This window comes from Poecile atricapillus, chromosome Z (assembly GCF_030490865.1).
Source record: "Poecile atricapillus isolate bPoeAtr1 chromosome Z, bPoeAtr1.hap1, whole genome shotgun sequence".
In the NCBI taxonomy this organism is placed as follows: Eukaryota; Metazoa; Chordata; class Aves; order Passeriformes; family Paridae; genus Poecile; species Poecile atricapillus.
Window position 1 is genome coordinate 61,745,733 of NC_081289.1, and position 15,232 is coordinate 61,760,964.

Here is a 15,232-nt window from a genome sequence, read left to right on the forward strand (position 1 = left end):
ACAAGCAGTGTCCACCCTTGCTCCGTCATTGTCTGTACTTCCAAGATGTGCAAGTCCTGGTCTCCCCTAGAGTTATTTCCCCACCTCTCACCCCTTTCTCCCTCACACTTGATTTCTCCATACACAAGTGATACATCCATAATTAGCTTTCTATAATTCAGACATTGACCATCTCTATACTCACCACTTTATTATAACTGATTTTTCTTCCACCGTGCCAACGTCACAGTAATTTCCCTCTCCATGGCCTTCACATGTGCCTTTTTTCTTCTCTCAGCATGTGATTGCAATCCTCGTGGCATCCAGACCCCACAGTGTGACCGTGCCACTGGGCAGTGCATCTGCAGTGAGGGGGTGGAAGGGCTGCACTGTGACAAGTGCTCCCGGGGCTACTCAGGCTTCTTCCCTGACTGCGTGCCGTGCCACCAGTGCTTTGCCCTCTGGGATGTGATCATCAGCGAGCTGGCTAATAGGACCCAGCAGTTCTTGGACAGGGCGAATACCCTCAAAATCACTGGAGTCACTGGCCCATACCAGCAGACGCTCAACACACTGGAGGAGAAGCTCACTGAAATTAAAACCATCATCGCTCAAAATCCAGCTGCTGAGCCCCTGAAGAACATTGGGAGCCTCTTCGAAGAAGCGGAGTGAGTACAGTTGTAGTTACATGAATAAGTCTGTCCTGAGAAGGAGTGGGAGTTCCAGTGAGTTGGATTTACTTGTGACTGGTGTCCCCATGCTGGGCTGAGGGCACTCCTGCTCCTCTGGCTGGCTGAGGGTGCTGTGGCTCCTGGGCTGCTGAAGCACCTGGCCATGCTCAGAACTGGCAGGGAGTGCCCATCCCGGGGGCAGAGACCTGGCCAGGGCAGGCAGGAGCAGTGCAGTGCTGGGCTGGGGTTGTCCTGCTCTCACTGCTCTCCAGGCAGCTAATTACCAGGGAGCCACTCATGCTTGCCTTGTGCTGCCCCAGGGCAAAGGACAAACGCTGCTATTATGTGAGAGAATTAAGAGGGGGAGAGATTAAATTCCTGGATTTCCAAGTGTAGCTGATGAGTTGGAAACTTGGGCTCCTTTCCGCACTCTGAGCATGTGTTGGGGGAAGTACCGGATTTATAACAAGGATTGTTTCCATTTTTCTCAGGGTAGAAGCCTTGTATTTTCTTTTAGGGCTAAGCTTACAAAAGATGGTAGTCTGGAGATGGGGCAGTCCAACATTAAGCAGGATTACAGAGGCTTTCTAGCCGTATCTGCAACTGCTCCAACTTGCTTGTGCATTGTAAAGGGAACTGCACAAAGCAAAGGGGTGAGGATCAAAGCACAAATGTCTCAATTAGGAATAGTTTGTGTCCTACAGCTCCCCTCCCTCCTGCTGGAGAGCTGGGGGTTGCTGCTGCTTCTGGGCTCTGTGTGTATTGAGGGAGGTCAGAACAGCTGAGGAGCTGCTTTTCCCTAACATACCTTTTGTGTATCTGTTCTTGCTCCTCTGGCTGTATATAAAAGTACTGGGCTTTGGAGGAGTCCTGGAAAACAGCAGGCTGTTGGGCTATTGAGAGAGCTGTAAATTGATCTAGATCTTACATACTGCATTAATTCTTTCAGAATGAGGAAATACTGGGCTTGATGGGATCACCATGCATGGGAATAGCTTCCTATGCCCACTTCTGTTCCACAGCAGCCTTGACATGTAATACTCACTTCCTTTTAGGGTTATCCCACTAGCTAAAGCCTGCTCCGTGGCTCACTGAGTGAATGCTTAGAGCAGGAGGCTTTCCTACAAAACCCTGGTGAAGAGGGATCTTTACTGAAGAGTTTAAAGAATCCATTGTGTTAAAACTAAGGCTCCCCCCTCCCTGCTTCCTGAAGTTCAAATCTGTCCGATGAGCTTGTAGTAATCAAAACTACATTTGAGCTGTGTGGGATGGGAAGCAAATTATGTATGGATCATAGTAGTCAACTCTGACCTATGCAGTTGCCATGATACAAGAGCATTACACCAGTCCTCTGGAATCTGCCTCCTGTTAATATCTTACACAAAGCAGCTGTTTTCTGAGTAATTTGGTGCTTTGGGTTCATAAATGTGCTGTAGATTAAAAAGTAGTTTTGTATAATAAAGGAAACAAAACAGTATTCTAGGTAGGCATGTTGCTACAAATCACTCAGAGCTCCACTGGGGGAGGACAGGTCTTGCCATGGGAGAAGCTGGGTACATCTCTAGCCACCACACTCCAGTGAAGTACGTGCATATGACCCTTCTTCCTCCCCACGTTGAGTCCTGTGCCTGTTTTACAGAAAGCTGACAGCAGATGTTACAGTTAAGATAGCTGACATAGAAGAAAACCTATCAGCCTTAGCAGCAAAGAGCAACAGCACAGACACGGACCTGAGCACGCTGGAGACAGATGCCAAAAGTCTTGACCACATTGTGAAGGAGCTTGCAGAGCAGCTAGAGTTCATCAAGATCTCTGATGTTCGGGGTAAGTGTTGCAGGGAGGGGAAGAAAGCAGCAGGGTGGCCAAAGATTTAATTAGTGCATGGGTTTAAGTAGCGGATTAATCTTCTAACTTGTAATAAAACACAGTTCCTCAGGGACAGGTTCTTTCTGTGCATTAGCAGAGTTGCTGATGCAGCAGGAATTTTTGCCCCCTCACCCTGTCTCTCTTCCTCGGCACATTGCAAAGCTGTCTCAAATTACTGGGGCACAGAATCATCTTAAGGTGTCATGCTGAACACATTGTAGATGAGACACAGCAGAAGAAAGTGCACCACAGATTTCAAGATATGCCTGGACATCCCTCGTGCTCCCCTCAGTCTGTTCAATTGCTGTTTCTGGGTGAAAAAAAAAAGAGCTCGTGGTAAAGGGCCCAGTTCTTCTGAGCCACCCAAGCCTTGCATGTCCATTGGCACATTGAAATGGGCCAAGAATCAAAATTTGCTGAAGGAGGAGGAATGTCACCCAATTATTTGTAAATTTGGAAAGCTGACTTCAAAGACAGTATTTTGAATTTTTCTTATAAATTTCCTGGTTGCACAAAGTCTGAGATTGTTTCCAGTGATCATGGGAGATTTCAGAGTGAGGCGAGTAGCATGTAGAACAAGGGAGTCCCTGACTTTTGGTATTCTGCAGAGGAAAGCTGCCCCAGGATGCAGAGTATAGCCACCCCCATAGGGTCCCTCACACCCACACAAGGCCTCTCTAGGAGTTGTCCAAAATCAACAGTTCTAAAAATCATCATCTTTCCTCAAGCAGTTGTTTCTTAGGAAAGCTCTGACTAGTTTCCAAGCAGTGACTCCATAAGCCAGACATCCCAGGGCAAGCAGTAAGAATTAATGGGATAAGGGAATCCTTAGAAAACAGACTGTTCCCCTAAAAACCTTAAAAGGCCAAATCTCCTTTTGCCCTTAGGGCAAGCACAACTTAGTCACTAGGGTCAAGGGAAACTTCAAAGTCCAGCTTGACACACTGTCCACTAAGCAAAAAAGAAAACTTTTTTCTATGAGAGGCCAAATTCTGTCATCCTTGCAATGGCACTGAACACAGCTGCCAAGGCCAGTGTTTCATTTACTGTGATGTGAAATGTCACTAACCCTGATGTGTCATCTGCTAACATCTATAATATATGTTCCTTTGGGTAACTTAACAGAGTTCTCATCAGCTCGCTCTGATTTCTGCAGGAGCCTTGGATAGCATCACCAAGTATTTCCAGATGTCCCTGGAGGCAGAGGAGAGGGTCAATGCCTCCACTGTTCATCCTGATAGCGCCGTGGAGCTGTCAGCGCAAACGCGGCAGGAAGTGGAAGACTTAATCAATGAGAAGGAGGCCCAGTTCAAGGCTAAACAAGAGGAGCAGTCGCGCCTTTTGGATGAACTCGCTGGAAAGCTTCAGAGCCTGGATCTCTCTGAGGTGGCTGAGAAGGTACACAGCTGAGAATTGCTGGGATAAAACCCCTAGCAGAAATAGTCGTGTTTGTGACGGGTGGGGAGGAACTGTAGGGTGACAGTGTGAGATGTGCGGCTGGTTTGTGAAAAATGTACCTTGCTTGGTTGAGCAACCCCTCGGTTTTGTGAGCTAGAACTGGGTTGTTTTACTGGTGGGCTCTGATACTACAGGCTTTCAAAGACCAGCCTTTCATGGTGGTTTTCCTCCTACTCCCCCCAGCTCCAACAGAGCACCTGTTTTTGCATCACCCCGTTCTAATCCAGTGTTCTTTGCTAAGGATGGAGTTCCCACACGCAGAAAAGTGTGGCAAATCTGCTGGGCTGAGAGCCATCCTCTTAAGCCTATCCCGAGTTCAGTGCTTGCTTTCCCTAGGCTCCCCTCTTCCCTGCTGCAGCTCCATCGGGTACACTCTGTGCCTGTGCTGCACCTGGCCAGGCTGAGCTTCTGCTCACACCCACGAGCCTCAGCATCACCCCAGGCTCATCCTCCTGCTTGAGCCAAAGCAGAACTTACAAGGAGCTGGAGTCAAAAGGGCATGTTCTCTGTTGAACGTGCCTGCTCATCTGTAAATATGATTAAGGATGGCTTTTTCTTGGGAGAGGCTGGGTGTTCCTTCAGTTTCTCTTGGAAGCTGGCCAGCTGCATTCAGTGAACAATCCCTGAACAACCCTGGGTGAAGGCAGGCTGCAGGGCACTGCTCATTAACTCCCCTAGGCAGGCCAGGCCTGTGGTAGAGAGCAAGTTCTTCACATGCTGATTGTCTCTTGTCCTTTACAACTAGTCATTCTTCCCACTCCCTCAGCCCTCCTTTTTTCTCTGTAGGGAAGAAAGAGACATCTTTTTGTTTAGTTTCCCTTCCCCTACATTCCTGCCCTGACTGTTCTTGAGGACTGAAGATCTTGGGTAGATGTTTATCAAAGCAGTAAATACTGAGTTGCTCGGAGGTGCAATCATCACACACACACACACACACACAGAATCTTTCTGCTTTCTAGCTACTGCTGGGTTACATGCCAAACAGGTAAGAGAGACTCATTTACACTTCACAGGAGACAGCTGCAGCTAACTTGGCTCAGCCCCTAGGTTTTCCCAGGGAGTATTTTGGCTGCAAAACCTGAGTTAGTGACTATCATTTGGCAAAAAGAGAGTGGGGGGGTGGGGCATGAAAAGATAAAAGAACCTCACAAGAACAGGGAATTTTCTGATTTTCCCTCTGGTTAAACCAACTCCCGTGTTATTTCATAACCAAACAATTGACCAAGTTGTGGATAATTCTCAGCACAATGTTGCTGATAGAAATACTTTCACTTCTTGAAAAAAGTTTACTCTCAAATATTGTGGTAGAATAGCATCCTACTCCATTCCCCATGCAGCCTAGCAATGGAGATCAGCCTGTGACTGCTTCCTTTGTCTCCTGTGTCCCTGCAGACGTGTGGCACTGCTCCGGGAGCCTCCTGTGCCGAGTCTGAGTGCGGAGGTTTGAACTGCCGAACGGAGGAAGGCAAGAAGAAGTGTGGAGGCCCCGGCTGTGATGGGCTGGTGACCGTAGCTCACAATGCCTGGCAGAAGGCTATGGATTTTGACAGAGACATCCTCAGTGCATTAGCAGAAGTTGAGCAACTCTCCAGAATGGTAATATGCCAAATCAATTGTTAAGATAGTACAGAAGAAAAAAAAAAAATCTGTATGTTGTAGCACAGACGCTAATTGACAAAGTACGTGCTGGGTTTCTGCAGAAAATACTTCTTTTGAGTTGTGTAACTTCATTATGCTTATAAATATCTTCAGAAAAGGGAGCTTGCTAAAGTGAAGCTTCATGGATAACTAAACATCAGCCTGAATTGTTTAAACTAGCGCTGGTGGTATGGATCAGGGCCAGCTTCCAAGTGTTCTGTGAGTTTTATGAGAAAAAGCATTCCTTGTTACTATTACTTCTGACTTCAGATGAATTGTTTTAAAACAACCCCTAAAGCATAAGGAGATAAGCAAGGAAGCCTTCCATTTTCCTCTCTTTAGGTTTCTGAGGCAAAACAGAGAGCAGATGAAGCAAAGCAAAATGCACAAGCAGTTTTGTTAAAAACCAATGCTACAAAAGAACAAGTGGACAGAAGCAATGAAGATCTGAGAAATCTTATTAAACAGATTAGAGACTTCCTAATGCGTAAGAACTTTATATTTTGATTATATTTTAATTCTGTGTTTGTGAAAACTAGCTTTACATCTGTATTATCTTCCAAGGGTTAGTGCAATGGTTGTCATCATTCCCCCCACCTCTCCTAGACAGACAGTGTGTATGATGAAATCTGGAAACATGAGAAAAACTAAGAGAAAACCAAGATAATAAGAAAGTGAGAGCAAACTGTGACATGTTCTTGTGCGCATTTCAGCTGAGGCTCTTGTACTGCTGTACTTTGACAAGTATGTCTGTAAGTTCTGGCCAGAAAGACAAAGCAGTATAAAAGGGGAAGGAAGTCAGAAACTGCATTTCTCTCTCTGTAAGAAAGCAGGTAAAGGTTAAATGAGAGCTTTGTTTGCCAGCAGCCCATTCCTTACCTGTTTGCTCAGGGCTGACTATGCTGCACATGAGCACAAACACATCTACGTGCAGCTGTTGGTTTTGTTCCCTGTGGGCTCAGGTTCCCCCCAGCTGAGCACCAAGATCTTCAAATGGCTTCCAAGAGGGCTGTGCCAGCAGGGCCTATACACCTGCTGGGCCTCTCCTGAGAAGGAAGTTTCACTTTGGGAAGTAGTTTTAACACCTTGATTTTCCATAAATCTCGGGGAGGAAGTTTGCCCATGATTTTCATTATTAAGGAAGCAGCTGAACAAGAGTTTGAGTGCTGAGACATGACAGAGGGAAGCTTTTACTCACATCTTTGACATTTGTGTCCATCTGCTAGAAGACAGCGCTGACCTGGATAGCATTGAGGCAGTGGCTAATGAAGTGCTGAACATGGAGATGCCAAGCACTCCCCAGCAGCTGCAGGCCCTGACAGAAGATATTCGTGAGCGTGTAGAAAGCCTTTCTGATGTTGAGGTCATTCTGCAGCAGAGTGCTGGAGACATTGCCAGAGCAGAAATGCTACTGGAGGAAGCTAAAAGAGCGAGGTATGCAGCCCTGTTTCATCTCATTGTATCAGAAAATGCAGTTTAACTTTCCCTGATGTAAATTTTCATTCCTTCTGTAAGGGGCAAAACCAGCCCATTGCAGCCTATGTTCTTTTTCCAGTTCCAAAGTAAGAGCATTTTTAGCATTAACAATCTTGCTCCACAGCAAAGGTGCAACAGATGTCAAAGTCACTGCAGATATGGTGAAAGCAGCGCTGGAAGAAGCTGAAAAAGCTCAAAATGCAGCTGAAAAAGCCATCAAACAAGCTGATGAAGATATTAAAGGAACTCAAGACCTGCTGACTTCAGTGAGTTCTTTATGAGTATTTCTTAGGATAATAGAAACAACACCAAGTCTGATGCTTAGAAATTGATGTAAGCCTGTCTAGGGAAAGCTCTTGGGTACTGCAAAGCAAAGGCTGCAGTTAAAATGCATCTAAACCATTCCCACCTTCACATCAACTTTGGAGTGAGTGGGACAGATGCTAGGGGACTATCTGCTCATGCACAAGCCCAACTAGACAACAACAACAAAAAAACCACCAAAAGGCTTTTCTCACCCCATTGGCACCAGCCAAGTTAAATGAGCAGGACTGTAGCCCTCTAACACAGCAGGTCTGACAAGACCCCTGGCAAGCCACACCTGTCAGCCACACTGGCTGTGTATTGTATGCTCAGTGTCATCCACACTGCAGCACCAGACTAAAATAAATAAATGCTGGATTGAAGTGCCAAGCGCCACAGTCTTGTCAGATAAAGTATTTGCAGACTTCATCTCAAAGCCCTCATGAGACCACAGTGCTAGCTGTACTTATGAAGCTTGGCCAGTTTAGAAGCTTCTCAAGTCCATTATCACATGATGGAGTCAAGTGTCTGAAATTTTGTCAGCAGATTAGTCAACTCTTGCATATATAATGCAATCAAGTACTTTTTGACCATGTTCCTTAATGCTTTTGCAGCCCCATATGTACCATTCTCAAGCACTGAGCTTTTTCACCCTGACTGCAATGGGACATTTTTTTGCAAACTAAAACACTGTTTTAAACTCAGATCTATGGACACAAACTAGTTAGTTGAGCAGGGTTTAAGGAGAAAGTTTAGTATTATATCCACTGTCTTTTGCAAGTCTAACTCTTGTTCTTCTTTCACTTAGATTGAATCTGAAAATGCAGCATCTGCAGAAACACTGAACAATGCTACCTTACGTCTGTTTGAGCTAGAGAAGAGTGTTGAAGACCTTAGGCAAAAGGCTGCTACAAATTCAGAGAATGTGGGAAATATAGAAGACAAAATAATTAGTGCAAAACAAAATGCTGAAGAAGTCAAAAAGGTGAGCTTGGGAACAATCCTAAAGGCAGCAAAACTCCCCCAGGTTTGGCTAAAATGAGATCAGTGAATACATGTGATCCGTCACACTTATTGTTCATATTCTGGGGGTAGAAAATACTCCAACATTTATGCTCTTACCAAAGATAGCTACTTTTTACTTTGGTATCAGATCCTGAGAGAGATGTATTGAGAAGTTTTCAGGTTCTGAAATAGCTGCAGGAAACCTGTCAGCCTTTCAGAGATAGGTTTCTATTCCTCAGCTTTACGAGCTGTCACAGGAGAATTGGAAATTTCTCCCCACTTGTATAGAGTATTTATGATTCTATGACAATGATAGGTTCTGGACAAACAAACCAGAATTTGGCATATACAGAATCAAGCAACAGGAAAAATAATTATCTTAACATAAAACTGAAGTAATTGCTAAGTATCAGATTTGCAAGATTTTCTCTGTGAACATATGGCATTACTCCCAATGTTTGCTACACACTTTTGTAATAGCAAAAGAATGTTCATTAACAAAACAATTGACCAATCTGCCAAAGGAAGTTTCATTGCTCCCATCTCTCGTTTCTAGTTAGTGTATCAATCTCCAGAGAGCCATTTTCTGACAGGAGAGCTGCATTATCCATCAACTCAACAATATCCAAACACTAAGTAGTATTTCAGGTGCTGTCAAGTAAACAAAAGAGAATTCCAGTGTAGCTATGGTTTGTTATCTTGCTCAATGGTTGAATTTAGTTGGGCCATAGGACTTCTTAATTTTAACCCCAGATTCTCAGCACAGCTGAGAAACCAACCTCATGCCTTTCCCAGCATTTTCACCAACACCAGCTGGGCAGCTAGTTCAGTTATTGTTGCTGACAGAGTAAGCAAGGGTATTCCTCCCCAGATGCAGCCACTCAGCCAGGAGCAGTGCCATGTGTAGCTTCCCAGCAGTTCTAGGGGCCATGGCTTCCATTAGTTACAGAACCCTGTTACTGAATCCCATAAACCTCTGCCAAGTGCCAGTATTGAAGCTGTAAAACAGCCACAGAGCTGCGAAAGAGCAACTGATGAGTCTTCATTGCAGCTCTTAGTCTTGGACAGGAAGTAGGAAATACCCTGGCCCTGTTTCTGCTTTTGTTAACTGAGCTCCCAGCTCAGTAGTCTCTCCTTGCACGCGGATTAGTAAAGGACAGAGGAGGAAATGCCAAGTCCCTGTGTTGGCTTTGTGTGAGCTCCATCTTGTGCTTGAATTCGGAACAGGTCCTCAACAACGAGCTGAGCGGCAAGTACAGAACCGTGGAAGAGCTCATTGCCAAGAAGACACAGGAGTCGGCCGAGGCCAGGAGGAAAGCAGGCGTGTTGCAAGATGAAGCTAGAGCCTTGTTGGCTCAAGCAAACAGCAAACTCCAGCTGCTCAAAGGTAAGGCTGTTCTGAGGAGGTAATTTAGCACCTTAGAACATGAACCAATATCACACTGTTAAACCAGCTATTCATCAGCAGAAGGGGAAAAGAAAAGGTACTTATTTGTTACTGAGACTTGATCTGCTTTCCTTATTCTTATGGACATAATACAGCTTTTTGAAGCAAAGATTTCTATAGAATAAGCTGAAACTTACAGGTGAGACACAAACTTCTGGTGTGGCACCTCTCACTGCCCCCAGAACCACCACAGGGAAGGAATAAAACTGCTCAGGACAAGGACTCATCTGTTCCAGCAAGACCCCCCATCCCCCAACAGTACTCCCCTCACTCCACCCTGGAAAGCTCTTAAAACAAAAGCTAGTCAGGACACAGGACTTACAGTTTACATATTAATTAATCATTTACTGTTGACAAAGTTGATTGAACCAGGATGAGGCAGTCTGTCCCTTGCTACAAGAGACAGAATTAACTTTTCCTTCTGGTTTTGCCAGGCCAAGAACTCAGTCTTTCCCTGTTTGCTACTCCTGCACAGTTACTGTGACTTGCTGAGTAGATTTAGTCATCACAAGCCAAAACATTTCACTGTTCTGTAAACACGACATAGAGCAAAAAATGACAATTATTTTAACCCTCAGAATACAGTTTTGGATTTTCACCTTTGGAAAATAACTTCCTTGTTCCTTTACATCCCTATGTTAATGAAACAAAAAGGTGCCATTCCAGCCTTTGTTTATTTTTGTTTGTTTGTTTAGGTTTGGTTTTTTGCCCCAATCAGAGTATCTTCCACAATAGAAATAAATTTGAATAGTTTATCCATAGCTATAATGAATTACATGTATTAAAGCACTAGTAATTAAGCTATTTTTTTTTGCCTTCCTTTGCCTACAGATTTGGAAAATACATACGAAAACAATCAAAAAGTTCTGGAAGACAAAGCCAAGCAGTTGGTGGAGCTGGAAGAGACAGTTCGCTCCCTCTTACAGACAATCAGCCAAAAGGTTGCTGTTTATAGCACCTGCTTATAAACAGGAGTGGGAAATGCTTGTGTTCAGGATGGATTTTACAAGTATTATACTAGTTCTTTTTGACATTACACTAAGACCTGATGAGGTGAACAGGTTTTATATTGAACTTTAAAGCCACAGAACCAAAGAAAAGTAACTTTTTGATATTGAAAATAAACAGTACTTTTGTATCACTGTATGTACCTAGTACGACTTATTAAGTTCCTTCCTATTTTCAGTAGCTGCAATGGTACATCAGTTAGTCCTTTAGCGAGTTTTGTTCTTAAACTGGTTAGAGATCTAATAAAATCTTGGCTTGAACTATGTAATTCTAAAGAAGGGTTCCTATTACTATGAAATATAGTATGGTGACTCAGACCAAATTACCAGAGAATGAAGAAATACCATCCACATGTAGTTAGTTACACCACAGTACTCAAAAAGAATTGTGTACCCCCCACTGTCATGTCACTGATTATGAGACACTTGAGATGTAGAGTGAAAACAGAGATCAGCACTGAAAGTATAAATGCCCCAAATTTATGTGATAAACCAAGCTTGGAATCACAAAATAAGCAGAGCTGGGGTGGATCCAACTCCTGACCCTGCACAGGACACACCAAGAGTCTCACCATGTGCCTGAGAGTACTGTCCAGACTCCTTAAATTCTGCCAGGTTGGTGCTGTGACCACTGCCCTGGGCTGGTGCCCTTCCCAGTGCCCACCCACCCTAATTATCCAACATCAGCCTCCCCTGACACAACTTCAGACCACTCCCTCAGCACTGGTCACCAGAGATCAGTGTCTGCCCTCCTCTTCCCCTCATGAGGAAGTTGTAACCGCAGTGAGGTCTCCCTTAAGTCTCCTTCAGGCTGAACAGAACAAGTGGCCCCAGCCACTCCTCATATGGCTTCTCCTCAAGGTCCTTCACCATCTTGGTTGCCCCTCCTTTAGATGCTCTCTAATAGTTGAATAGTTTTTATATTGTGGTGCCCAAAACTGCCCCAGCACTCGAGGTGCGGCCACCCCAGAGCAGAGCAGAGCGGGACAATCCCCTTCCTTGCCCAGCTGGCGATGCTGTGCCTGATGCCCCCATGGGTGGGTGGCCCTCCTGGCTGCCAGTGCACTGCTGACTCATGTTCAACTTTCCATCATCCAGGACCCCCAGGTCCCTTCCACAGCGTTGCTTTCCAGCCTCTCATTCCACAGTCTGTCCATACATCCAGGTGCAGAATCTGGCACTTTCCTTTGCTGAACTTTCAATGGTTGGTGATTGACCAGTTCTATAATTTGTCAAGGTCTCTATGCAGGGCCTCTCTGCCTTCGTAGGAAGTCAAACAGATGCTGCCTGTTTTGTATTATTTGCAAATTTGATTAGTATCCCTTCCTGTCCTGCCTCCAAGTCATTAATGAAGAGCACAGAGCTGAAGATGGAGCCCTGTGGAACTCCACTAGTGACAGGTCACCACTTTGATGCCACCCATAACCTTTTGATGTGTTTATCCAGCTGTGTGCTGGATAGCCTGTCCAGAAGGCTCTTCTGAGAGACAGTATCAAAAGCTTTGCTGAAATCCAAACTGGGTACACCAACTGGCTTCCCTTAACCAGCTATGAGGGTTATCATGTCATAAAAGGAAATCAGATTTGATAAGCAGGACTTTCCTCCCATGAAGGCATGGTGGCTGTGACCAATGGCTGCATTGTCTTTCAAGTGTTTTTTGACACCTCCCAGAATAAACTCCATAGCTCTATCACGCATTAAAGTGAGATTGACAGGCCTCTGACTGCCAGTTTCTGGGGTCCCCCTTGTGCTTCACAGAAATCATGGACAACTTTCACCACTTTCCAGTCAGCTGAGAGCTCTCAAGAGTCCCAAGACTGCTCAAAAAAAAAAACCAAAACAACAAAAAAAAACCCCAAAAAACCCAAAACAAAACCCAAAAAACCAACAGGCATTTTGTGATGACAGCAGCAGCTCCCTGAGGATCCTTGGATGAATCCCATCAGGCCCCATAGATTTTGTAGGGATCCAGCTGCAGCTAGAGCACATCCTGCACATAGTCCTCCAGCTCAGGGCAGTGAGACCCCGTTGTTCCCTCATCTGTGTTGAAGACAGAGGCAAAGACCATATTAAACACCTCAGCCTTGTCCCTGATCCTGTTTGTGACATGACCATCCTCATTATTTAATGGGACAATGCTATGTCTTTTGCTATTAATATATTTGAAAAAAACTCTTTTTATTATCCCCCACCACTCTGGCAACTTCAATTCCAGTTGAGCTTTGGCCACATGATTTTTCTCTCTACAGTGGCCAGCAGCATCTCTGTATTCTTCCTCTGGCACCTAACCATGCTTCCACTGGGCACACATCTTCCTTTTTTCATCTTAATTCCAAGACAACATTCCTGTTCAGCCAAGCTTCACCTCTTTGACTTCCAACACTTGTGAAGTGCCTGTTCTTATGCCCTTAGGAGGTGATGTTTAAGAAGTGACCAGCACTGAGACACCTCAACACCGGAGACAGCATTTTCCCAGGGGACCTGACTAGTTCCCTGAGCAGCCTGAAGTTCTGCTCTCCTCCTGTCCACAGCTGAAGTTTTGCTGGCATTTTTCCTCCTGTCAACAGAGATTTTAAACTCAATCCCTTTATAGTTGCTGTGGTCAAGACAGCTACCACTCTCCACTTATGAGATGCACTCTGTTGACATGCAGTAGATCAAGGAGGCCATTTTTCAGAGTCATGTCCCTTAGAACTTGTCCCATAAAGTTGGCATCCAGTTGTTTAGGAATCTTCTGGCCCAGGTGTCATGTTACCAGTTAATTTCTGGCAAGCTGGAGTTCCCCATAAGGTCAAGGAGAGTTGATTTGGAAGTATCCCTTAGTTCCTCAAAGAATAATTCATCTGCATCATCATCCTGGCTGGGAAGTTTATAGTAGGCTCCCACAATATGCATTATTTGCATATTGTATAAATATATTGCATATATTTATCATCTGCATTATTTGTTTGCCCCTTGATTCTTACCCAGAGGCTCTTAATGGTGCCATTGCCAACATTCTATCCCTTCTATTACACACAGTGCCACCCCTCAGCCTCACCTATCCCTCCTGACCATCCAACAGGCATGCCACTAACAGGACTTACCCCACTTTGTTTCACTTACACCTATGATCCCTATTATCCCAATGATATCAAATCTATGGGACTGGGACAAAGCCTCGAGCTCCTCGTTGGTTCCTCATGCTGCATGCATTAGTGTAAAAACATCTGAGAATTAGGCCTTCCTGGGAAAGAACTACAGAAGTTCACAGGGCACATAATGTGAACAGTTGAGGAGCTGTATACAAACAGCTCTAAGAACAGCCTGTACTTAACACAAATGATGTGCAAGAGGAGCATCCAGTTCACCATGACTTCAGTTCAAAGTTACTGTAGTACAGTGTACCTTCACAGAGCTGTACAGTATGGCACAAACTGATTTACAGCTACAAACATTCATCAGCTACACAAATCAGCACCCAAAACTGCAATGTGTTTGCACATCCAAACTGTGAACTCTGACTCCAGGATTCTGTGTATGTTCTTTGACTAACATCATCAAAATCAGGACAAATATGGCAGGATACAGCACCACCTAAGCAAACTGAAGAACATTATGGTTAAATAAACAATTACCCCTAAGCTCCAGAGGTTACACACACAACAACAAAAAAAATCCTTTGAAGGAATTGATCATCACAACAGCATCATGTTCACAGTACACTCAGTAGCTTCTACAAAGTGCCAACTTGGCAGCACTCTGGCCTAAATGCCATGAGACCACTGACAAATTGCTCAGGAGCTCATTTTACTTTCACAGACACTTTTTTGTACACTTAACAAGAATGGGAATGACAGTGAGAGAAGTAACAAAAATAATTTTAAGGCCTTGACTTTTATTTTTAAATGTCTGGAAAACTATAGCCTCCAGTACAGACTTAGCAGTAGTACTGGTTGTAAGTTTCCCAGGCTTTTCAAACTTCATTTAACATAAAATGACACAGAAACTTTTGTAACTGATGCAATTCAGTAATGAATTGCAGTTAGGCTGCTACAAGTATTCAGGAGGTGGAGGGAGTGGACACAAAACTGTTACTTAAAGAGCAAGGCTTCTGGGAAGAACTTGCAAATCACATGATTAACACTTAACATTTACTTGCCTTAAGCTAGAAGTGATTCTGAAATACCAAGATCTATTGGAAGAATCAAGCTTTTCTTCCCTGTTGTCTCAGCTTTGCTTTCCATTCAGCAGCTTCCTACTAACACCTGAAAGCAGATCCACATTAATTCACTAACCCAGCATACCCACGAATCAGATGGTGATAAGCTTAATGAGGTATCATGGTTTAACCCCATCTACATTTAAAGCAGGAGTTAAGAAAATAAATCACAATGAAGAAG

General features: G+C 44.4%; 1 protein-coding gene across 1 annotated transcript in view; it reads left to right on the forward strand.

The window, feature by feature from the left end:
* Positions 1-10,989, forward strand: part of LOC131572729 (laminin subunit beta-1-like) — a 42,543-nt gene extending 31,554 nt beyond the window's left edge. The window contains exons 24-33 of the mRNA XM_058826036.1: positions 278-647; positions 2,290-2,474; positions 3,673-3,914; positions 5,367-5,570; positions 5,955-6,099; positions 6,839-7,046; positions 7,213-7,354; positions 8,200-8,376; positions 9,624-9,783; positions 10,675-10,989. Coding sequence (XP_058682019.1) covers positions 278-647; positions 2,290-2,474; positions 3,673-3,914; positions 5,367-5,570; positions 5,955-6,099; positions 6,839-7,046; positions 7,213-7,354; positions 8,200-8,376; positions 9,624-9,783; positions 10,675-10,811 — 1,970 coding nt within the window. The 3' untranslated portion in view covers positions 10,812-10,989. The remainder of the gene's footprint in view (positions 1-277; positions 648-2,289; positions 2,475-3,672; positions 3,915-5,366; positions 5,571-5,954; positions 6,100-6,838; positions 7,047-7,212; positions 7,355-8,199; positions 8,377-9,623; positions 9,784-10,674) is intronic.
* The last annotated feature ends 4,243 nt before the right edge of the window (positions 10,990-15,232 follow it).